Source organism: Oryzias melastigma, linkage group LG1 (assembly GCF_002922805.2).
Source record: "Oryzias melastigma strain HK-1 linkage group LG1, ASM292280v2, whole genome shotgun sequence".
Classification (NCBI taxonomy): Eukaryota; Metazoa; Chordata; class Actinopteri; order Beloniformes; family Adrianichthyidae; genus Oryzias; species Oryzias melastigma.
In genome coordinates this window covers 29,354,093-29,375,467 of record NC_050512.1, presented here as the reverse complement: position 1 = coordinate 29,375,467, position 21,375 = coordinate 29,354,093, and the positions used below count along the sequence as shown (strand labels likewise).

Below are 21,375 nucleotides of genomic sequence, written 5' to 3'. Positions count from 1 at the left end.
ATTTTTACATATTTTTAATTATTTCGGTTATTGTTTATTTTTCTCTCAAATGGATCAAATTTCATCTGATGAAATGACATTCTTCTTAAAAATAGGCACACATTTTACATTTTTTTAAAAAAAAAGTTAGACACTGACATACATCAAATTGATAAACTATTGACCATTTCAATTGTAAAACATTACATTAGATTTTTATTCATCTGAGCCAGTCCTCTGATGTATATATTTTACCAGTAGGTGGCGACAGCGCAGCATATCACTGACATATTGTGACTAAACCTGAAGAAGAAAGGGATGTTCCATTAATCCTAATGACACCAAAGACTTAAGCTGCACAGACAGTAAATACAGCTGCTATTTTAAAATCAATATTAAACTTTGATTCTTGTTCATTAGATATTTGCTAAAATAATAAATTTCGTGTGAATTTTAGCTGACTATAATAGTATCTCGTCACCCCTTCGTCGTTTTCCAAATGGTTCTTTCCAGCTACGACAACCAATCACAGTGGAAGAAAGCAAAGCGCCCCGACCCGACGCTGAACAGGCCACGGACAAACTAACGTGGCTTATCCCGAGTTAAAGTAGCTGCTTTAGAACTTTGGTGCTGTTTTTGTTGCATCTTTATGTTGTTTTCCTGGTCGTCGGTATAGGATTTACCTGATCAGCTTTTCGGAAGAAGATAAAGAACGCTTCAAAAACAAAATGGTACGAAGACACATGTAGACCTAGCTAACACCTTTAGCGTTAGCTAACAACTTCTACAGTTGTTCTCTGAAATGATATTTAGAGTTATATCGTTTTATCAGGTTACATGTGTTTATGTGTTTTATCATTAACTTTTGGTGCAATGTTATTTTAATATTTAATTTTTCTTTTTTAAACTAGTTAACATAGATAACCAGCTAACTTTCTCACAAGTGTGTTTCCTTATCTATTTATTATTAATGTATTTATACATTTATTGTTTGGAAACCGATTAAATATTTTTATGGTATTACTTTTTTATTTTTAATGATTTTTCTTGTCTTTATTTGTATTTATTTTTATTATGAATTTATGCATTTATTTGTTTATTTGTTTTGCAGCCTCATCGAAAGAAGAAAGCCTTCATTGAAAAGAAGAAAGCGGTGACCTTTCACCTCGTCCACAGAAGTCAGCGGGATCCTCTTGCTGCAGATGAGAACGCACCACAGCATGTCCTCCTTCCTGCTGCAAAGGTTTGGAGAATCTCTACTCCACTTTACATAAATGTTGAAATGTGCTGTTATTGATATTTCTGAAATAACAGCGCGTGAATGATGGTTTTGTTCAGGTGGACACAGAGAAGAGACAGGAGGAGCAGAGGAAGTTTGGCGTCTTCTTCGATGACGATTACGATTACCTGCAGCACCTGAAGGAGGCATCCGGCCCGTCAGAGCTGGTCGCTGCTGTGTCATCAAACCAGGATCGAAGATCTGTTCAGTTCCGGAATGAAGAGGACGATGAGATGGAGCAGGATGAACACAGTCCTGTGAGTTAGATCCAAACCAGAGGTTCCTTTTCAGCCCACCAACCGGTTTAATGCCAGACAATATTTTCAAGGACCAGCCTGAAAAATGCCAAAGTGAACGTCAGATTTTTTTTTTTTTTAAAGCCTCCAGTTCAATTTTGAGGATAAAGTGAATTATTTGTGTAAAATATCAACAGCTGCTTTAATTTTTATTTCTAAACTAGATTTTGTGTAGGAACCTTTAAAATGTGCTATAGATTTCCAGTTAAACCAGAACTGTTAAAGGGAAAGCGAAAAAATTAAGCGCCAACTTCATCCAATTTTTAAGGTGCGACGGATAAAAACCACAAAAACGTTTAAAAACTTTCTTATATACCAAACAGAGAACCTTTAGGAACAGAGTAAATAGGTTACATAAGTAGAGTTCCATTACATTACTTGATAGTATGTTTTTTTTTTTTTTTAGGAAAGTCTAGAAGTTTTTTAACAGAAAAAGCAGCTACTTTGATCGGTCTGTCTTTTAGCGTCACCATCAGCTGTTAAATATTATTTTTAAATCTCTCATTGGGAAACATCCTGATCGTGTTTTGTTTGATGACCAGGTCGCCACGCTCCACTTGCCGTCCTCCGTGTTCGCCTCAGAGTTTGAAGAGGAAGTGGGACTTCTGAACAAAGCTGCTCCCATTTCTGGTAAAAATAACTTTTTATTCCTGCTATTCTCCTCTAATGAAAGACTAGCGACCTGTGGACCCGAGCAGAACAGTGGAGCTCCCTTTGGAATTGCTTGTTTTGGGTGGTGTGCTCCGTGTGTTGATGCTCACCTGAACTCTGTTGGTTTTCTGTCAGATTTTCCTGCTTTATTTCATCAAAGCAACTGATTCAGTTTAGTTTTTTTACACCTTCATATTGTGATAAACTGATGCGTATCCTCACTTTTTCAGGACCCCGGCTGGATATGGACCCCGACATCGTTGCTGCCCTCGATGACGACTTTGACTATGAAAACCCCAACAACCTTTTGGAAGACGACTTCATCACAAAAGCAAACGGTCCGGGGGGAGGCTTAGAAACACAGTAAGAGGACCCTAAATATCTCAAACTCAATCGCACAGGGGGCCAAAATCCAAAACACACCTCAGGTCACGGGCCGAACATGATGATTGAACACTCTAAAGATAAAACGTAACTTTTTAACATAATTATGAACAAAAATGTTGCTGTAAGCTGAATTTGGCCACTGAAGTTGCTGGTGCTGATAGCTGAAGATACTGAAATTGAGAGCTGAAAACACTGAAGCTAATAGCTGAAAATGCTTAAACTGATGGCTAAAATATTAGCTAAATGTCAAATTATCCTAAAAAAAAAAAGAAAAGCCAAACAGCTAGCATGTAGCGGGAAAAAATAGCTAAATTTCAAAATATATATAAAAAAAAACTGGGAAAAAATGAGCTGAAGACGCTGTAGCTGATAGCTAGCTAGACATTAGCAAAATGCCAAATTAGCATAAAAAACTGGAGAAAAATAATCTAAATTAGCCAAAACAGCTAGCATGTCGCTGAAATGTTAGATAAACTCTAAAATAGCCTCAAAAATCTTAGTAAATGCCAAAATAGTCAGAAAAGCTACAGGGGCCCGTTTCAAGAAGCAGGTTCAACAAATTTAGAGTTCAAACCTGAACTTAGAGTCACTGGACTCAAAATCCGTGAACTTGGAGTTTTCGGTTTCTGAACAGCTGAAAATGTTTGAGTTAATCAACTTGAAGTTGTCAGAACCAGAATCAGGTGTGAGCGTCGCGACCTTTAAAAGCCCTGATCAATGGAGCAAAGACAGCATGATTCACCATGGCAACGGGAGCAAACATGAGTTTAGTACTTCCGGCGGCGGAAATTGATAAGTTCCTGCAAGCATATGCGACTATAGGAGCACATTTTCTGCAAGAAAAGCAACACAGCTGCAGCGGTAGAACTGAGAAAAAATATCTGCAGTTATTTGAATCATTTCTAATAATGAATAAATAATGTCAGGAAGGTTATTTTGTCTCTTGTTGAGAAAGGAGTGGTTTTTGATCTGTTACTAATTTAACCAGTAATCTCCGTGATCGCATGAATGACCAGTTTTGGTAACCCCCCACCTACACACATAGATATCACTGCACGCTAAAAAGAAACAGTAGCTGCATATGTTAAAAAAAAAAAAAACATTTATTTAATTTTAATTCTCAAGACTTAAAAAAATATTCGCCTAATTCATTTTTTAAGCATAAAAAAAGTCCCCGCAACCGGGAATCGAACTCGCTATCTTCTCAGTGGGAAGCAGCGTTGCTGACGACTGAGCTAATGTTTGACTTGAGTGTCAGACGGTAGATGAGTTGAGATGCTTTCTCGGTGTTTGACACTCAATAATTTCTATTGTTAAGGGTTTTAAATAAGGAAAAGAAAACTGTATTTTTTTAATAGCGAGTCCCTGGAAAAACTCACTATTTACAATATCGCTGAAATAAAAATGAATTGGGAAACTGCAGTCAGTCGACTCGTGTCCTCCAAATCCTCTAAAGACGTAAATAACATTTCCTCTGGATTAATCAGCCTCCTCTCTACATGAGCCTCTATGAATGAACATGTCATTTTGGTTTCTGAGTGGTAAAAACGTGACGTCTCTAACGTGAATGTTCTCTAAATGTTCATGAGGAACTCATATTTGATCATCTTTCACTTTAAAAAGGGGCGGAGACCGCAGAGAACTCTAAGTTTCCTGAAGAAAACCTGCTACCGACCAGGTTTCGTTCACAGACTCAGTTACCATAGTGATTGATTCTGAGTTCATCTTAACCTGCTTCTTGGAACGGGCTTGGTTTCGCCCACTTTCCCAGGTTTGAGTTATCTCTCTTTCTGGAACCGAAAACTCAGAGTTTTGCCGAATTTGGAGTTCACGAACTCAGAGTTCCAACAAAACCTGCTTCTTGAAACGGGCCCCAGGAATGCCAATTTTTAAAAACTTTATAACCATAACTTTTTAACATTATTATAAGTAATAAAAAGGCAGGAATATTATTCCAGAGTAAATCAACTTAAACCTTAAATAACTTTCAGTATTTTACCCTCCATATAAATATATTTCGTCGAAATTATACAAGTTACAAATTACCCGGATACAGCCCCCGGGCCTTGACTTTGACACATATGGTCTAAGATAAAAATGTCTGCTGGTTTACCTGAAGCCCCTTTCTAAACTTCATCATCACTTGTCCCTCAGCTTTATCTGAATGAACTCTTAGATTCGTAGTTGTAGAAGCTAATCTTTCTTTAACTGTTCTGGTATCGCCTGTCCGTCCTGGGATAGGATCTCTCCTTCATGTGGGAATCCCTAAGGTTTCTTCTTTTTTCCTGACTCAGGTTTTTTTAGGAGTTTTTCCTTACCGGGAGGGAGGGTCTAAGGGCAGGGATAACCTGTTTATGTAGTCTGTTTAGTTTTTAGCAATTGTTTATATTTTGAAGCCCAATGAGGTAAATCTCTTTGTGATTTTGGGCTATATAAATAAAATTGAATTGAATTGAATTAAAGTGATCATTCTAGATTCTAGAGGCGAAGCTCTAACAAAACATGTCATTTAAATATTGGGGACGTTCCGATCAGGTTTCTGGATCTGATTTTGAGTATCTAAGGTCAATCTTTGTTTCTGGTCCTCTTTTCTTCTTGGTATGAGATCGTCATAAATGCTCATCATCATAATTAAAATCACACATTTATTATCAAGTCTTTAAATCCATTTGAATTATTTCATTTACGTTTAGGAAGTATTCTAGAGAATATGTCACAGCACGACATCAGAATAATGTCCAAAAACATGGAGACCGTAGGACAGCTGCACATCCACATTTCCAGGATTGAAACAGTTTTTCCTCTTTTTTTTATTTTTCAGAGGCGATTATGACGATGATGAGGAGTGGGAGGACACAGACGAAGAGGGCGATTTCGACTCTGAAGGCGGCTTTTCGGACGAGGAGCGAGCGGGAGGAGACGGGCGCGGGGGAGACTTCCTGTTTATGGACGAGGAGACGAAGAGTCGCTTCACAGAGTATTCGATGACGTCGTCTGTGATGAGGAGGAACGAGCAGCTGTCTCTGCTGGACGATCGCTTTGAGAAGGTGACGGTTTTACAAACCTGTCAGGTCACATCAGGATCAGCTCAAAGGGAAGGAAACACCAGATTAAAAAGTTTGGTAAAAAAAAAAAATGTAAATATAAAACAACCCTTAAACTAAAAGTAAACATTGTAAATGTGAATGAAAATCACCAGTTACAAATAAGATTTTTTTGTTTAATAAAGTTTACATTTGCATTTGAATGCACTTTATTTCCAATTTTCAAAATTTCTTTCAATTTTTTAGTTTTATTTTCAATTTAATTTATTTAGATTATTTTTATGGTGTTAATTTTTTCATTAGGTTTAAAATACATTTTTCAAAAGTACAATTTGATTTGTCAAAATTTTGATATTTGTTTCAAGTTGTATATATGTACGTTTATGAATATTATTCTTCTAATTTTCTGTATCTTTAAGTTTAAACTATATATATATTTAAAGTCTTTTTTTCAAGTTTGCAATATTTCCTTCAGGTTTCAAATGTTCATTTCAAGTTTAAAACGGTTTTCCATTTATTTTAATGTTTTCAATCTGGTTTTCCCTTCCCTTTCAGCTGATCCTCATGGGATTCATGCATACAACAGCTTCTAGATTTAGTTCTGAGGTTCCATAAAACAACAGTTTTGATTTGGAAAATCCGCCTGCAGAAGGGCAGAGCTGCCACAAGAGGGAGCTCTAACTCTGCTATACGTCAGGCTCTCCTTAGTTTTCAATTTGCTTTTATTTTCTGGACAATGACACATGTCTCGTTCATTTACTGATTTATAGATTGAATGTAAACAGTCAAATCTTCACATAAAGTTTGTGTTATCAGTTAGAAAAGAGAAAATAAGATCAATCATAAAGACTGGATGTAGAATAAACGACAAAAAAGAGCAGACGTTGAAAAGTGAAAAGTAAATAATAATTTAAGCATCTAAATTAACCTTCAATTGAAGACACTAGAGGGTATGAATCAAACGTGGAGATAGTAAAGTCTGAAATTATTGTCAAGAATTTAATCATGTGTGTAAAATTTCGACTGCAGACACAACAACAAGTTTGTGCTGTTTCAGTTTTATGAACAGTTTGACGACGATGAGATCGGCGCTCTGGACAACGCAGAGCTGGAAGGCTTCATCGAACCGGACAGCGCTCGGCTGGAGGAAGTCATCAAGGACTACTTTAAGGAACAAGAGAAGAAGTGAGCTCATTCCTCTCGTGCTTTTCATTAGAGATGCAGAACCAGATTAAAGGTTTCTCCCCGTTTGTGTGTCAGCTCGCTGAGGCCGGACGATTTGGGTCCGAAGGAACTTCCTGTTCTGAAGGAGGAAGATGAAGACGAGGAGACGGATGAGGAGATGGTTCCGGTGGTTGTAGAGCCTCCTGAGGAGAAATGGGACTGTGAAACTATCATCAGTGAGTCTCAGTTACATCTGAACTCTGGAGATCCACAGATTTATTTTATCCAGACAATTATTAGTCTGATTATCGATATTTGGAGCTGATATACATTTGCAGTAAAAGTGAACATATTGGCATCAAAATTTTTGAATATTACAATAATTAAACAACAATTAAGTAATTAAATGTTTATTTAAAATATAAGTAAATAAAATAAAGCAAATAAAAAAGATTTTAGAAGTCTGGGAAGTAACAGGCCCAGCAGCATCTTTTATAAGTTTTAACAAAAAAGGTTAAATAAAGAGCTCACTGAAATTAAAAAAAAAAAAAAAAAGTAAAACTTCAACATCAATGAAATTACTTTTCTTTGTAAAAAGTTGAAACAAAAAGTGCAGCATATCTGTAGCATATCTTAGGACCAGCTTTTCTCCTTCAGAATCTGCTGGATTTACGTTGATCGAGTTAACGGTTGAGAAGTTACAGTAAATCAAAAACGTAAACACTGGAGCTTCGATGTTAAAAGGTTAATTACTTAAACTGATAAATCAGAAGAACTTTTTTAAAGTATCTCCGTCTGTCTGGTTCCTACAGAAACCCAAAAAGGACAAAGTGATGGAGTTAGAAGATCTTTCTTCATGTTTTAAAAGAAAAAAAATCATGCCGCTGTAGTTTTTACCGTGGCCACTAGGTGTCACTAAATCCCACAATTTAAATTTAACAAACAGACAGATCCTGATTTGAGGTTCATTTCTTCTGAATTAGATTTTTGGATAAATTTAAGTCGGAAAGCCCTTTAATGTTTCACCTTTTATGTAAATAATAAATTGTAAAGTTTTAATCTGATTTATTTATATATATTTGATGCAGATTTTTACAATTTACATTTATGTTTAACCACTTTTAAATACCAGTCCTCACTTTGGATGTTTAGGTATGGTTGTTTCTTTTATTTATTTATGTATTTATTTATTTTTTTAGGTTTTTAAGTTTACAATACTTGTTAATTTTGGGTTTTATACTTGTGTTATAATGAGTGTTTTTTTTTCTATTATATTTTTAAATTTATATTTTACATTTTGATCTTGAGCCTGTAATAAAGTATTTATCACCTATGACATAAAACCAGGCAAAACATTAAGAACAATTTCTTATTTACAATGTTGGCCTGAAAACGCTAAAAATACTTAAAGAAAAAGAAAAAAAAGCTTTGATAGTTTGGAAAAGTTATGGAGTTTTTTTTTTGTTTTTTTTTTTTGCTTGTTTTCTCTATTAGGAGTCTATGAAGCCTCTAATGTGTTTTTATTTTTCTCCAGGTACGTATTCTAACCTTTATAACCGACCCAAAGTCATAGAAGAACCAGCAAAGGTGCGTAGAATCTTTTAATCACAAAACCACAAAAATGTTAGAGAACTGGTCATGGGTCATGTCATCAGAGTGAAAAGAGTTTCTCTGGATGGATCTTTTTGAACAATTTGAAATAATATGTAGATGAAAATAGATTATCTGATTTTGACATTTAATTAAAAAAAAACTCACTATTTTATATTCCAAAATATAGTGTTTTTTTTGGGGGGGGGCAACGGTAAAAGGCTAAGATTGTTTTGGCTTTTTAAAGGAACAGAAAATTAAATATGACTTAATGCTATTTTTATGTTCTTTAAATAGAGAAGTGACAGTTATAAAACAAATCCTTGCATCATCCAAGACAACAAAGTCAAAGCATTTACTTGATAGTTTTCTAATCTAAAAGGTTTTTCATGAGTTAATTCTAATTAGTTAATTTGTGTATTTTTAAGGTTTTGGTTCATAACTGAGGATGTGCCAAAATGCCTCACAAATGGCTTAAAACGTCAATGTTGAGCTACATTCCAATCCCATTGGGTCAAATAAAAACCAATTCTTTTATTTTTCGAATCCCAGCCTTTAGAAGTGACCATCAGTTAAAGTTTTAATGAACAAGCAAAAGAAGAAGAGACCAGACTCGTTCAGGACGACCATCTGCTGAACACTAAATGACCAACAAATCTTTTCTGTTTTCGTGATTAAAGCTGAACTGATGGAGCTTCATGGATGAGAAGTGAAACGTCTTTAAGAAAAGAATAAAGCCCAGTTGTCTTTTTTGAGAAGAAAGTACGAATCGTTTGGGTTAAAACGGCCAAATACTAAATATTTGAAATATTTCAATTACAACTTTTTTGTTTGTTTTAAAGATTCCCAGAGTCGAACTATAAGTTTTCTAAAATAAACCTGAGGAATCTTCATGTACATTCTTGTTTGACAGCCCATAATTTGTAGCTACAAGTTTTAAATTCCATCATCAATTAGCTAACAGTTGAATCATACATTCACATGTTTAAAAAAAAAACATTTTGTCCAGTTTCTATGTAAAGATTGTCTTTAGCCTGCGGTGATCCACAGCTGGGAAACGAAATCGAATCTAAAAACTGATGTTTCACTCCGATCATCTTTGATCTATTTTAAATCATTTGTCTTTTAATTATGATTAAGCCTTTTTAAGCTAAAATTAAAAAAAAAAAAACTTGTTTTCTAGAACATAGTTTCTGCAGAGCAGCTCCTTCAGAGCAACCCCATTCCCTCTTCCCCTCTCCATTGTTGAATGACGAGCAATATCGAAGCCTGAAAGTCAGAAATGCAATTTTAAGCTTAATTTTCTTTACATACGTCCTCCATTATTACAAATGCTGTTTGGTGGAGAGAAGTAAATAATTAAGAGAAAACATTTTTACAAAATGTATAAACTCAGGGTGTATTGATAATTGTTTCATAAGTGAATCATGAAGGGTCTAAAGAATTCCTTTGTCACCAGTGTCGGTGGGATTTGGGGATTTGTTCACTAAAACTCGAATCCAAACATCATTTTTTGTCTGAACTCGTCCTCCTTCGTCCTCAGCCAAAGTCGATCCGCGTGTCCAGTAAGACGGGAATCCCTCTGGACGTTCTCCCCAACAGAGGCGTCACGGCCAAACAGGCAGAACGCATGACCCGGATCAACGACTCGGACCTGCCGCGCGTCTCCACGCAGCCCCGGAGCAGAGAAGAGAGCACAGAGGAGAGGAAGGCGAGGAAGCAGGCCATCAAGGAGGAGAGGAAGGTGAGAAGAGGAGGAGAAGAGGAGCCACTGGAAGCACTGAAAGAATTTGGTCCAGATTTTTGAAATTCCTCTTCTCTTTGTTCAGGAAAGGAGGGTTGAAAAGAAGGCCAACAAGATGGCGTTCAAGGAGGAAAAAGTACGTCAGGAGAAACAAATGCTGAATCTGAGGACGAACGTTCAAGGCCTGAAACTTTAGAGGAAAACCAGGATCTGCTTCAGAACCGTTGGGAGGGATCGCTGCTCCTCACGTCAGCAAAGCTCACAGGATGGAGGACTCTGGGTTCCATCATCGGAGACAAATTCCCATTTTAAAAAGTGAATGAGTTCAATCTTCATTAAATCCAGCTGATGACAGAGAACATTAAAGTGTTTATTCTGGAGAAACTTCAGTGATTTCCACCTGAAGGTTTCAGTGGTGAATCTTCTCATTTCCCTGTGAGCTTGGATGAGTGTTCAGGCTGTAAATCCTGTAGGTAAATATCTTCTGATGATTTCCTGGTTTACGGAGAGACTGGTTTGTTGTTGAAGCCTCTGCTGGCTTCATAACATTCAGAGCTAAAGAAAGAAACTAACAATGAGTTGTCATGGAGATGAGCTCTAAGCAACAGGAAATGTGTTTATTTTTACTTTTGTTGGAGTCCTGAAGCGTACTTGCTCATGTAAAACGTCAGCCAGTAATTCCTGCGATGATCTGGAACAAGTTTTCCATCCGAAAACATCCACGGTGGTTTCCAGTCACACTGAACTCCAGTTCGCTCTGAGTTTCTCTCAGCCCCAATAGACTCTATCCTCGGACCAAAAGCCGGTTATTATGGGATGCAAACATGAAGCAGAAATGCAACAGCAACAGCTCATTGAAACCACTTCTAATGTAATACACGTTGATTCTAAAATCAAAAACACATCAGCGCTACTTCTTAGCCGCCGTCTTGCCAGTAACCGGCTTGTAGGACCGCACCAAAGTAACAGTAAAGAGTTCAAAATCGATCAGCAAAAAGTTTGATCAAGTGAATTATCCATCAAGGATCGCAAAGCTCTTCCTGTTGTTGCTTTGTCCTCAAAATTCCTGCCCAACGACTGAAGAGATATTTAGTCACATGGTTTTTTTGATCACAAGCTTTAGTTCGGAGCAGAACTGTTCGATTGACAGCAGTCTGCAAACAGACCGAATGGAAGATTCAGAACTGGATCCGGACCAAATCAAGCAGATTCATCAACAGACTTTTCCGGTCTGAATACGCCTCAGTGTCATCTGGAATCTCCATCTTTGTCCTTCAGCTGCTCCTTCATGACCCTTCACAGGGAATCCTCCTCTATTCAAGATTCCCATGATTCATTTGGCTTTGGTTCTCTACTTTGACTGTATATGGGAACTGGAACAAGCAAGTGTGATGTCACCCATAGAAAATGGTTCACTTCCAACTCCAACCACATGAAGTCAATTTAGTCTTTGCCGCCGTGTTGCAACCAGAAGTCGTCGGTAAGCAGGGATTGGTCCGAGTTGGTCGGAGTCTTCGTTTCTATGGCAACCACTCTCTCCAATCAGGAATGAGCTTGTTGGAAGTCGCCCCCCACCACTAGAGAGCGGACTACACGAATTCTGTCGAACTTTTCATACCTAAGTGTTTGAGGCAACTGATTGGCAAGTTTATAAATCGAACTATAGAAAAAGCATAAAAATAAAATGAGGATTAGCGAGATAGTGTTAAAAAAGTAGTAGAGTAAGAACTGTTATTGAGTGGGCTTTTAATCTTTGTGCTATCCTAGGTATGTTGGCGTTGGGAGTGGGGTCATCTGAACCCCACAAAACTTTTTTTTTTCAATAATTTTTTCACTCATGTTCAGTGGCAGACATGAAAGCGTGTCCACTTTTGTCCTCATTTGTCATGGGATGGATAACATCAATGTAAGGCTTGGGTCATCTGGACCCGTAAGAGAGCACAAACAGCACCGTTTAGATAAATGTTTAGATAAAAGTTTCATCTGAAAGAGGTGTGGACTTCAAACAAGCTCACTCACAATTGGCGACAGTAGTTGTCATAGAAACACTGACTTCGACCAATCACTCTCATCTGGCGGTAAATGGCAGCGCCCGCACTGGAGCTGGAGGAAAGGCATTTTCTATGGGTGACATCACACGTACTCAATCCAGTGATCATATATGTCAATGGAAGAAATGAACGATTCAATTAAATTCACGACTTTTGCAGTTTTTTTTGTTGTTCTTTCTTGCGTTTTAAGGGTGTTGCGTTGGTTTTGGTAACACCTAGTTCACATGTGTCAAAGTCAAGGCCCAGGGGCTGGATCCGGCCCTCTGGGTAATTCTATCCGGCCCTCCAGATCATTTTATTTTATTTTTAAGGCCTGATGTTATCTCCCACTTATTTGTAACTTTTTTAATTTTGACAAAATATATTTTTATGGAGAGTAAAATATTGATAGTTATTTAAAGTTTAAGTTGATTTATTCTGGATTAATATCCCTGCCTTTTTTAATTATAGTCATGTTTTAAAGTTACGTTTTAAAATTTTAGTTTTAGATTGGTCAATAAATGTTTATCCAGTTCAGCTCGCCACCTAAGGTGTGTTTTGGATTTTGCCCCCTTGTGCGATTGAGTTCGACACTTCTGGTTTAGTTGCTTAGTCGTGTTATACAACGACACCTTTACTGATCATTTCCCTTTTTTGACCCACATTCCAGCTCAGGTCTTGTACCGAGAAACCACCTGCAGAGTAACAACAGACAGAGGACCTCTGGCTCTCACTTTTTTTCTTGTTTCTTTATTGAAAATAATACAGTTTTACATAAATGACACTGTACTATACTTTTTCCCTGCAATGATCACATACCTTCAGCTTATTGGCCTTAAAAAATGTTGACACACCTTCATTCTGAACAGAACGAACAGCAGTTTTCTCTGAAAACCATGATGGAGTCAAAGTCTTAAATGTGTCTTAAATCTGCATTTCTGAGCAGAATTAAAAGAAACCTACTTTAAAAAAAAATAAAGACTATCAAAAGCTTCAACATAAAACCCTCATGTAACAAACAAAGTGTGCTGAGGCAGATGGGGACTTCACATGCAGAGCTGGTTTGGCAGGTTTTGAAGTTTCTTGACTCTCTTACTGTCATTGTTTGGAGATGAGAATCTAGGTTCACGCCCGTCAACTAATGAGAGGCAGAAACTTTAAACTGACAGGTCTAAAGTTAGGAGAATTGTGAAAGTTAGGGCCATAAAGATGGAGGGGGTGAGTCCTCAAACAACAACAAAAAAATCCACTTACAGTCCATTACAATCATTGACAAAAAGTATAAACGAGAACGGAACAAAAAGGACTTCGGTTGGTGAGAGCAGGAAAACTAGCACCTTCCATGACGTTCTTCTGCTTTCCTGAGGTGAGTCTCCGTGATGTCAGAGAGGCTGTTCTTGGCTCAGCGTGTTCAGAAAATAGCTGCAGGACATATAACCCAGATGAATAAGACCTCCTGACAAGAAGATCCGCCCACACCGCGGCGTGAAGGTGATGGAGAAATCACCTGCTTGTTTTTGTGAGTCACAATCCTGTCAAAACTTCCAAAAATGACTTTTTTGGAGCAAATTTCACATTAAAAAAAAATAAAAAAATCATAAGTGGTCCTCCATGATATCCCTGAGTTATGAGTCAGCGTCTCTTTATAACTCAAACTCGGCGAGATAATGCTCATTGTTTAAAAGTCCGGTTTGATGGATGACTCGTGGAAATAAAGTCACTTAATCCCAGAAAGAGTTCTGTGGAAAGCTGGGACCTTCATGTCCCAGTGTAAGTGATTACTATGTCTCCATCCCCCATGTCCTGACAGAGAACAGGTTCTCGGGACTCATATGGGGATCTGTACTCCTCCTCCTCATCATCGTCGTTGTAGTCTTCTAAGCTCATGGAAAGAGTTTCGGTCTTCGTGGAGCTAACAGAGGAGTTACCGTCAATCAGGTTGTTCCCTGAAACTGAACTTGGATCCTTGGACTCCTTGTGCTGTAGGGGGACCCTACATACGTCTTCATCGATGACTTTCTCTGGAGACTTGTAAATCGAGACTGCACTGATCTCCCCGTCGAAGTTGTCTTTGTAGCTCAAGTTCTTCTTAAAATCCTGTAGAAAAAAAAACAGTTCAGCAGAGGAAATAACACTTGGACATTTCTTTTATGGTGCAACATCTTACCAGAGGCTTCGGCAGAGGTGGGCTCTTCGTGGTCCAAGCCCTCACCTTGCAGATGGCGATTATTGCCACGCTCAATATAACGCCGAAGACGAACAGCAGAGCGATGAGAAGTATGAAACCCTCGTCTTCTATTAGAAACACAAATGAAAAACTTTAGATTCAAAAGTATTCAGACTTATTTTTGAAAAATATGTTGGACAAAAACACTTGGAAACCTTTGCTTATGAAGAAATAAAAAAGATATTTGTCACATCACAATTTTATCAATAGATTTCTGAATGGATCCTCCAGTTGTTGCCATTAAGAGAATATCTTATCAAACAAGTTGAGTCATAGTAAATACAGTGAAATGACACAGGGAATAAGTATTGAACACATGAAGATGAGAAGGAGCAAAATGACAAATAAAGCTGTTAGTATTAAGTTGAGTAGGGCAATGCTTGGGTTTTATGGGGGGTATGTCTGGATGACAGCCGCTTCCACAGTGTTTCTGTGTCTCTGTGACTGAGTTTGAAGGCTGCCCCGCATTAACCTGATAAGGGAGAAAAATAGGGGCCTTTTTTATTATTGTCTCAGCGAAAATAAGAAAGAGACCCGAGCAGGCTGCTCCCACTCCTCACAGAGGCTGTCTGTCTGCCGCCGTATGGAGCGAGCGACCTCCGCTGAAGTCCGGGAGGCTGGCTGCAGCCAAAGAACCGCCGCGCTGCGACAAGACTAAACACTCGTATGGGATTAGTATTTTACCCGTCGATCTGGTCACTGAAAACGTCACGTGCCCAAAGCTGAGTTCCTGATTGGCTGATGTGACGCAGTGACCTGTCAAACTTCTGTGACCTGCTGTGAAAAGCGCTGCTCGTGTTTGCCCTGTCAGTGGTCTTATAAGAGACCGCACACTATCGCAGGAAAGGCAGAACTCCAACGTACTGAAAAGAGTAGAAATGATGGACAAGCCCAAAGACAAATAGACCTTCAATGAAACTAAGCACCGAAATGCAGAACCAATTGCAGCAGCTTCTTTCAATTTCGGTAGAACCGTGTAAATCATAACGGTTCCTACTTGGAACTGAATTTTGGTGCCCAATCCTAGTATTGAGAGATAAACCCCACCCCTTTTATCTGCTTGAGGTATTTATTTTTTTTACATTCTCTTGTTAGGTCTCTTTTTTTAATGCTATTTTTTCTTCATTGCAAGTTTGTCAAGTTATGAACTGACCAATCAAAGTAGGCGGAACCTGCTGATCCCCAGATCCAACGTTCAAAACGTTTGACAGATTCAAGTGGTAGGAGTGTGCCTGTCCAATTAGCTCAGTCCTGATTGGACAATTTTTTTTTTATTTTTTTTTTTTTTTTCAGATTCAAATATTTTTTTTTCACCTTGAACTCTTTTTGCTGCCACAGCGAGGCCAAAAGTTTTGAAACTGAAATTTTCAGATTCAAAACAAAAAAAGAGTTTAAAGTGAAAAGATTTGAAACTGAAAAAAATAGTTTTGATTTTGAAATTTTGAGTTTTAAAACCTAAAAACCAGAACATTTGAAGCCTAAAATAATTAAGTTTATTTTAGAATAGTAAAAAGTTTCTGACATTAAAAATTTTTTTTAGCCAAACACCAATATTTTTCAAGTTGTTTTATTTGGGTTTCAAATATTGGCCCCAATTTAGCTCCATATCTATGCAGCCCTGCGGCCCAGTTACGACGGTGGAGTATTTGTTCCACCCGAGTTGAATCCAGTCATTCTCTGGACTTGAACCAGCAACCCTCCTTGTCACAAACCATTAGATCACTACTACATCAAGATACACATTTCATGGGCGTCTGTGCCAAGAAGCTAAAAAAAAACACAAGTTCACACAAGCATGAGGGCTCTGAAGACATCGCCTCCTCCTTCACTCACGTATTTCAGGGCTGCAGATCTTCTGAGTCTGGTTCATCTGTATTGAGTCAATCCTATTTTCATCCACCAACAATCCTCTCAGCGTGACACAGTTCTCCTCGCCTTTGGGGAACATCCCCTCAGCTGTGCAGGTGGGCTCAGTCTTAATGCACAATGCATCTCTGTCCACCTGAAGGTCAGAGGTCACAAAAAAACTGTGAGAACAAATCAGACTTTTTTTCCAAAGACACAAAGTGCATGACAAAGGAGTTCAAGCAAAGATTTAAAGTCATTTTCATGCATACTTACTTTTTCCCCAAAGTTCACTCTGAATGTCAGATTAAAATTTGACTTGTGGTACACCCGACTGATTTCTTTGTAGAATCGGAATGGATTAGGGAACTTCACCACAGCTCTCTTCTTCTCCACGACCAGAGAAACAGGAGGGAACTCTAACAGACCTGAAGGGAGGAAATGTCATTTAACTCAGAAATCCGCCATCAGCTTTGACCACACTATTATTCTTACTTACAGAGTGTAAGCACGGTCTTCGGTGTGCTGAAGGAGAAGGTGTTTGATTTGGCTTCTTCTGACTCGTTCCCACCATGTAAAGCTGTTACGGCAACATAGAGGAAGCTCAAGCAGATGTCTTTGGATTTCCAAACGACGTGGCTCAGATCGTACTCGCTGTCTTTGGTAATATCCTCATGTAACACTCTGTAAAGGAAACATGATTTTTAATTAGAAAAAGCAGAACTTTAAAGAAATTAATCAAACTATTTAACATCGGATGAATGAGCATAAATCCAAACACATTCATTTATGATAAGAAGCAACTGGGTCAGGAATATAGAATCATTTTCTTTTATTTATAATTAAATAATTGTTTTATTAAAGCCCCCCTCTGATGAAACATGTATGTGTGTCATTTTTCTTATGAAAGAGAACAAATTTAATAAGAAATATTTTTTTCTCCTTTTAAATCTGTCAATCAAACTGTCTTGGACAGACTCTGTTTGAATGAATGATCTTCTTTCCATCAACAGCTCTGCTGCACATGCACTAAACCCTCATCTGTTCCTAGCGTGTCTAGCTTCTCAGCTCAGCTCCAAAAGCCACGCCCCCTCAGGGGAGATTTTGGAAACAGAGGCTTCAGATCAACATAAAAAATGTATTTTTAAGACATTTAGGTTAAAAACTCCATAATTATAATTAAAACACAACTGGGAAAGTTTTTTTTTTTAGTTAAAAACATGTCATGGAGGACTTTAATGAATCTCTTAAATAGATTATATATGTATTTGCGTCTTTTCAATGTCTTTTCCTTTGTTTTTACTGCTGAAATTTACTTGAAATAACACATTATTCTTATTATTGACAAGTACAAAAAGCTACACAAGTTTCTGCAGCCGCTAAAGCTAAAGAGGAATGTGTGTTTTAAAAAAAACACAAAAAACCAAAAGAAGCATGAATGTGTGCTCTAACAGAACATTAGCAGCAGATTCTTACTTGTTGTACGATAACATCTTTACTCTAAAGCTGGTTTCAGGATGTCGTTCTTTACAATCCCATCGGGCCATAATTTTCAGATTTTCACAGCTCACCATCACATTCTCTGGACACGGAGCTGAAGGGAAGAAAAAAAAAGGACAAATTATTCATTTCTGGAGCAACAAATACAAATTGAGAACAAAACAATCCTCAGCCAGTAAAGACACTTTCATATGGGAACAACAAAGCGACATGATGTGCAGTTCATGGACCAGCACTGACGTGCACGCATGAAGTATGTGAGAGTAGCTGCATTAACTCGTCTATTTCCCCTGGAGACAGTGGAGACAGACGCTTTCTCAAAGCAAATGTAAAGCTGATCCTCAACCGATTATGACGTTTTTTTTTACCTAAAACTCAAGTTGAGCAAAAGGTCACAAACATAGCATGAAAAAATATATGAAATTACATTTTGGACTTTTTTTCAAACATACTTAAACTACAGTTTCCAAGAAAAAAATAAATAAATAAATAACATGAGAATTGTTGTGGAATAGCTCTTTAGTTAATCAGGAAAATGCAAAGAAAGAATCTTTTCATCTTTTTTCATATCTGACAAGATCATTTGACTATTTCCCACAAATATTTTTTTTCTTGTTTTAGCATTTTAAATATTATAACTGATATAAAAACATGGCAGTTTTGACTCCCAGTTGTTTATGGAATTGTGTTGATTTCCCCAAAAAAAATTGTCCCCAGGACAATTTTTTATTTTTTATTTTTTCCTCGTAAACTATTGAGTATTTAAAGCACGTGTCAAAGTCAAGGGACGGGGGCCGGGGGCCGGATCCGGCCCGCTGGGTAATTATTTCCGGCCCTCCAGATCATTTTACTTTATTTTTGTCAATGTCCCGATGTTATCTTGTGCTTATTTCTATCTAGCAGAATTTAAAATATATATAGATTTTAACGGAGAGTAAAATATTGAAAGTTATTTAAGATGTTAGTTGATTTATTCTGGAATAATATTCTTGCCTTTTTAATATTTATACTTATGTTAAAATTATGGTTTTAGTTTTAAAAATTGGCATCCTTTTTTTATTTGGGGTTTAGCTAATATTTCAGCCACATGTTAGCTTGTTTGGCTAATTTAAGCTTTTCAATCAGTTTTTTAGGCTATTTTGAAGTTTAGGTATTTTTTGAGCTGGTTTGGTGAAACTAAGTTTTTTGTTTGTTTTTTTAGGCTTATTTGGCATTTAGCTAATTTTTTAGCTGGCTCTCAGCTTCAGCGTTTTTAGCTATCAATTTCAGCATCTTTAGCTATCATCACTAGCATATTCAGCAGTCAAATTCAGCTTCCAGCATTCACACTAGCATCATCACAGGTAATGCTATATATCTAGTTCATTATCATGTTAAAAAGTTACGGTTTTAAAGTTTTAAAAATTTGGTTTTAGAGTGTTCAATAAATGTTAATCCTGTTCGGGCCACGATTTCAGGTGAGTTTCGGATTTTGGCCCCTTGTGCGATTGACTTTGACACCCCTAGTTGACTGAGACACCCACGGAACAATGCATTGAGTAGGACTGACACAAGTCAGAATGACTGAGGAAGAAATCTACAGTACATATTTGACAAGCTGAGACAAAACATAAAAAAAAAAAAAAACAAGTTCATAGTTAGGATTGTGCAATAGATGGAATGGAAACGTTCCAAGAAGTGACATTGTGTGTAGTAGAACTAAAACGCAGAACTCTTCAGCGAGTCTGGGCTTGTTCATAGCTGTTTTACTGATATTTATAAAATACCTTCACAGGAGAAGAACATTGAAGCTTGGATCTGGGATTCAGAAGTTAACGGGAAGACAGCAACCTCTACATAATTTACAAGAGCAGAGATAATGGATCTCCTGTTTGATTGATTTGAATTTATTTACTGAATAAAGACAGATGGCAGGAGTAATAGGCACTTATCGCTTTTGTCGATGTCTTTACAATGTGGATTTAAAGTGTGGGAACCCTAAAATCCACAGGCTGGTGAACATTTAATGAAGAAACTAGCTACTTAAAATGGAGAGTGAAACGTAAGATTCTCATTGATTGGAGAACACTTGAGGAAACTGATCAACTGAGCAGGTGAGTGTTCTATATATAGCTTTGATGGAACGCCACATCAGACGAGGCATGACATAGGCGGCGCCAACAACAGGCGATGTTCTGGAGAGGAAATGACATCACCAAAGCAATCCCATAATCAGTCTGTCAGCTCAGATGAGGAAAACAAAGATGCACATGGATCTATCTGTCTGCAAGTGAATGCATCAGAATGGAGCGCAGCAGGAAGCTTGTGGTTTGCCCAGCAAAATTTCTTTGTCACAAGTGTGATTCAGATAAAGAAATAATCAGAAATGCAATAAAAAAAATAAAAAAAAAAACTCTATTTTCATCTGAGTGGGATTTTAATCCTTTCACTCCATATATTGCTAATTCATAACAAGCTGCTTAATCCAGGGCTCCACTTAAATTAGCATCACCTTGAACTGGAGAAAAAAAAATAATTAAAGAAAATTGTATTTTTTTTATACAATTGAAGATGGAGTCAGGCCTGAAAGGGTTAACAACAGACTAGATTCCTCTGTACCTGCTGACACGGGACAATTAGCATCTACTTAATCACACACCTGCTCAGATTTGTTCCCCTCCCTCCTGTTCTTCCGTGTTTGAACAGAACCAACATCCACACTATCAGATACGGGAGTGTGGAGGGGAAGACACGCACGGCATCAAGGAAACGGAGCAAAACCGTACATACATCAAAACTCAAGGTGACAGTTTCATGATTAACTGTCAACTCATAAAGGAACCGGTTCACTGTTTACGTGCATTCCTTCAGAGTCGCAGCACTCGCACTCGTCGCTGAGCCTCTTTGTCCAAAGTTAAGTACTTTAATGACACCATTATGTTTGAAGTTTGGCAGCAAAAAAACTTTCAAATCCACCGACAAAGAAATATTTGTGTTTTTTTAAACATGATGTTCCTTTTTACCTTTAAAACCATCATGTTTTTTAAGTGCTGTGAACGTTTGTGCCTCTATTAGTAATCACTGAATCAGTAAATCTTCAGTGTTTCTTTAAGTGCTTTTTAACCTCAACTAAAAACACAAAACTTCTCCAAAGTCAGGAAGTAGTTTATAATCTGCTGCAACCTCAGTCTATTTCTCAATAAATGTTCCAAAATGTGACAAAAAAATTCAAAAATAAAGAAAAAATGTGACTCAAGAACAGTTTCTGCCAAAACATTGCTAAATAGAAGTTCAGCGATTCATCAACAACAATTTCATTCATATCATAATTTTTAGTTATTGATATGATTCATAGTCTGTTTGGGTTCATCTGAATCTCTGACCTGAAATCAATCCCAGATATCTTTAGCCAAAACTTCAACCAGTGAGACTCAGATAAACACACGGTACTAAACAGATGTACAAGAAATGATTGTATTCCCTGCAAGATAAAGTGTAAATTGAATCGGTGTACAATAAACACGTAAACATGAATGAATGTCACCCAGTCGTTTATATGTTATAATAATGTCTCAATCCAAGCTGCATTTTCCAAAGCTGAATCTATCTCATTTTGAAACGACTTTATAAGCTCGTTTAACAATTTGCCTTATTCAGATC

At 37.4% G+C, this 21,375-nt stretch overlaps 2 protein-coding genes across 2 annotated transcripts in view; one reads left to right on the top strand and one right to left on the bottom strand.

Moving 5' to 3' along the window:
* Nucleotides 1-240: 240 nt before the first annotated feature.
* Nucleotides 241-11,121, top strand: ltv1 (LTV1 ribosome biogenesis factor). Its single transcript, XM_024289389.2, has 11 exons — nucleotides 241-710; nucleotides 1,091-1,222; nucleotides 1,318-1,515; nucleotides 2,097-2,184; nucleotides 2,436-2,568; nucleotides 5,414-5,639; nucleotides 6,694-6,821; nucleotides 6,897-7,036; nucleotides 8,335-8,387; nucleotides 9,934-10,134; nucleotides 10,220-11,121. Exons 1-11 carry the CDS (start codon nucleotides 708-710, stop codon nucleotides 10,328-10,330), a joined length of 1,413 nt encoding a protein of 470 aa, XP_024145157.1. The 5' UTR covers nucleotides 241-707; the 3' UTR covers nucleotides 10,331-11,121.
* Nucleotides 11,122-12,894: 1,773 nt separating this feature from the next.
* LOC112156998 (interferon gamma receptor 1-like) overlaps nucleotides 12,895-21,375 on the bottom strand; it is an 18,919-nt gene continuing 10,438 nt past the window's right edge. The window contains exons 2-7 of the mRNA XM_024289393.2: nucleotides 17,713-17,830; nucleotides 16,736-16,920; nucleotides 16,513-16,664; nucleotides 16,225-16,393; nucleotides 14,332-14,459; nucleotides 12,895-14,261 (exon numbers count right to left, since the gene is read on the bottom strand). Coding sequence (XP_024145161.1) covers nucleotides 13,923-14,261; nucleotides 14,332-14,459; nucleotides 16,225-16,393; nucleotides 16,513-16,664; nucleotides 16,736-16,920; nucleotides 17,713-17,830 — 1,091 coding nt within the window. The 3' untranslated portion in view covers nucleotides 12,895-13,922. The remainder of the gene's footprint in view (nucleotides 14,262-14,331; nucleotides 14,460-16,224; nucleotides 16,394-16,512; nucleotides 16,665-16,735; nucleotides 16,921-17,712; nucleotides 17,831-21,375) is intronic.

Coding starts and splice junctions, on each gene's coding strand:
- ltv1 (XM_024289389.2), top strand. Junction 1,516..2,096: donor AGCAGGATGAACACAGTCCT/GTGAGTTAGATC, acceptor TTTGATGACCAG/GTCGCCACGCTCCACTTGCC. Junction 2,569..5,413: donor GGGGGAGGCTTAGAAACACA/GTAAGAGGACCC, acceptor TTTATTTTTCAG/AGGCGATTATGACGATGATG.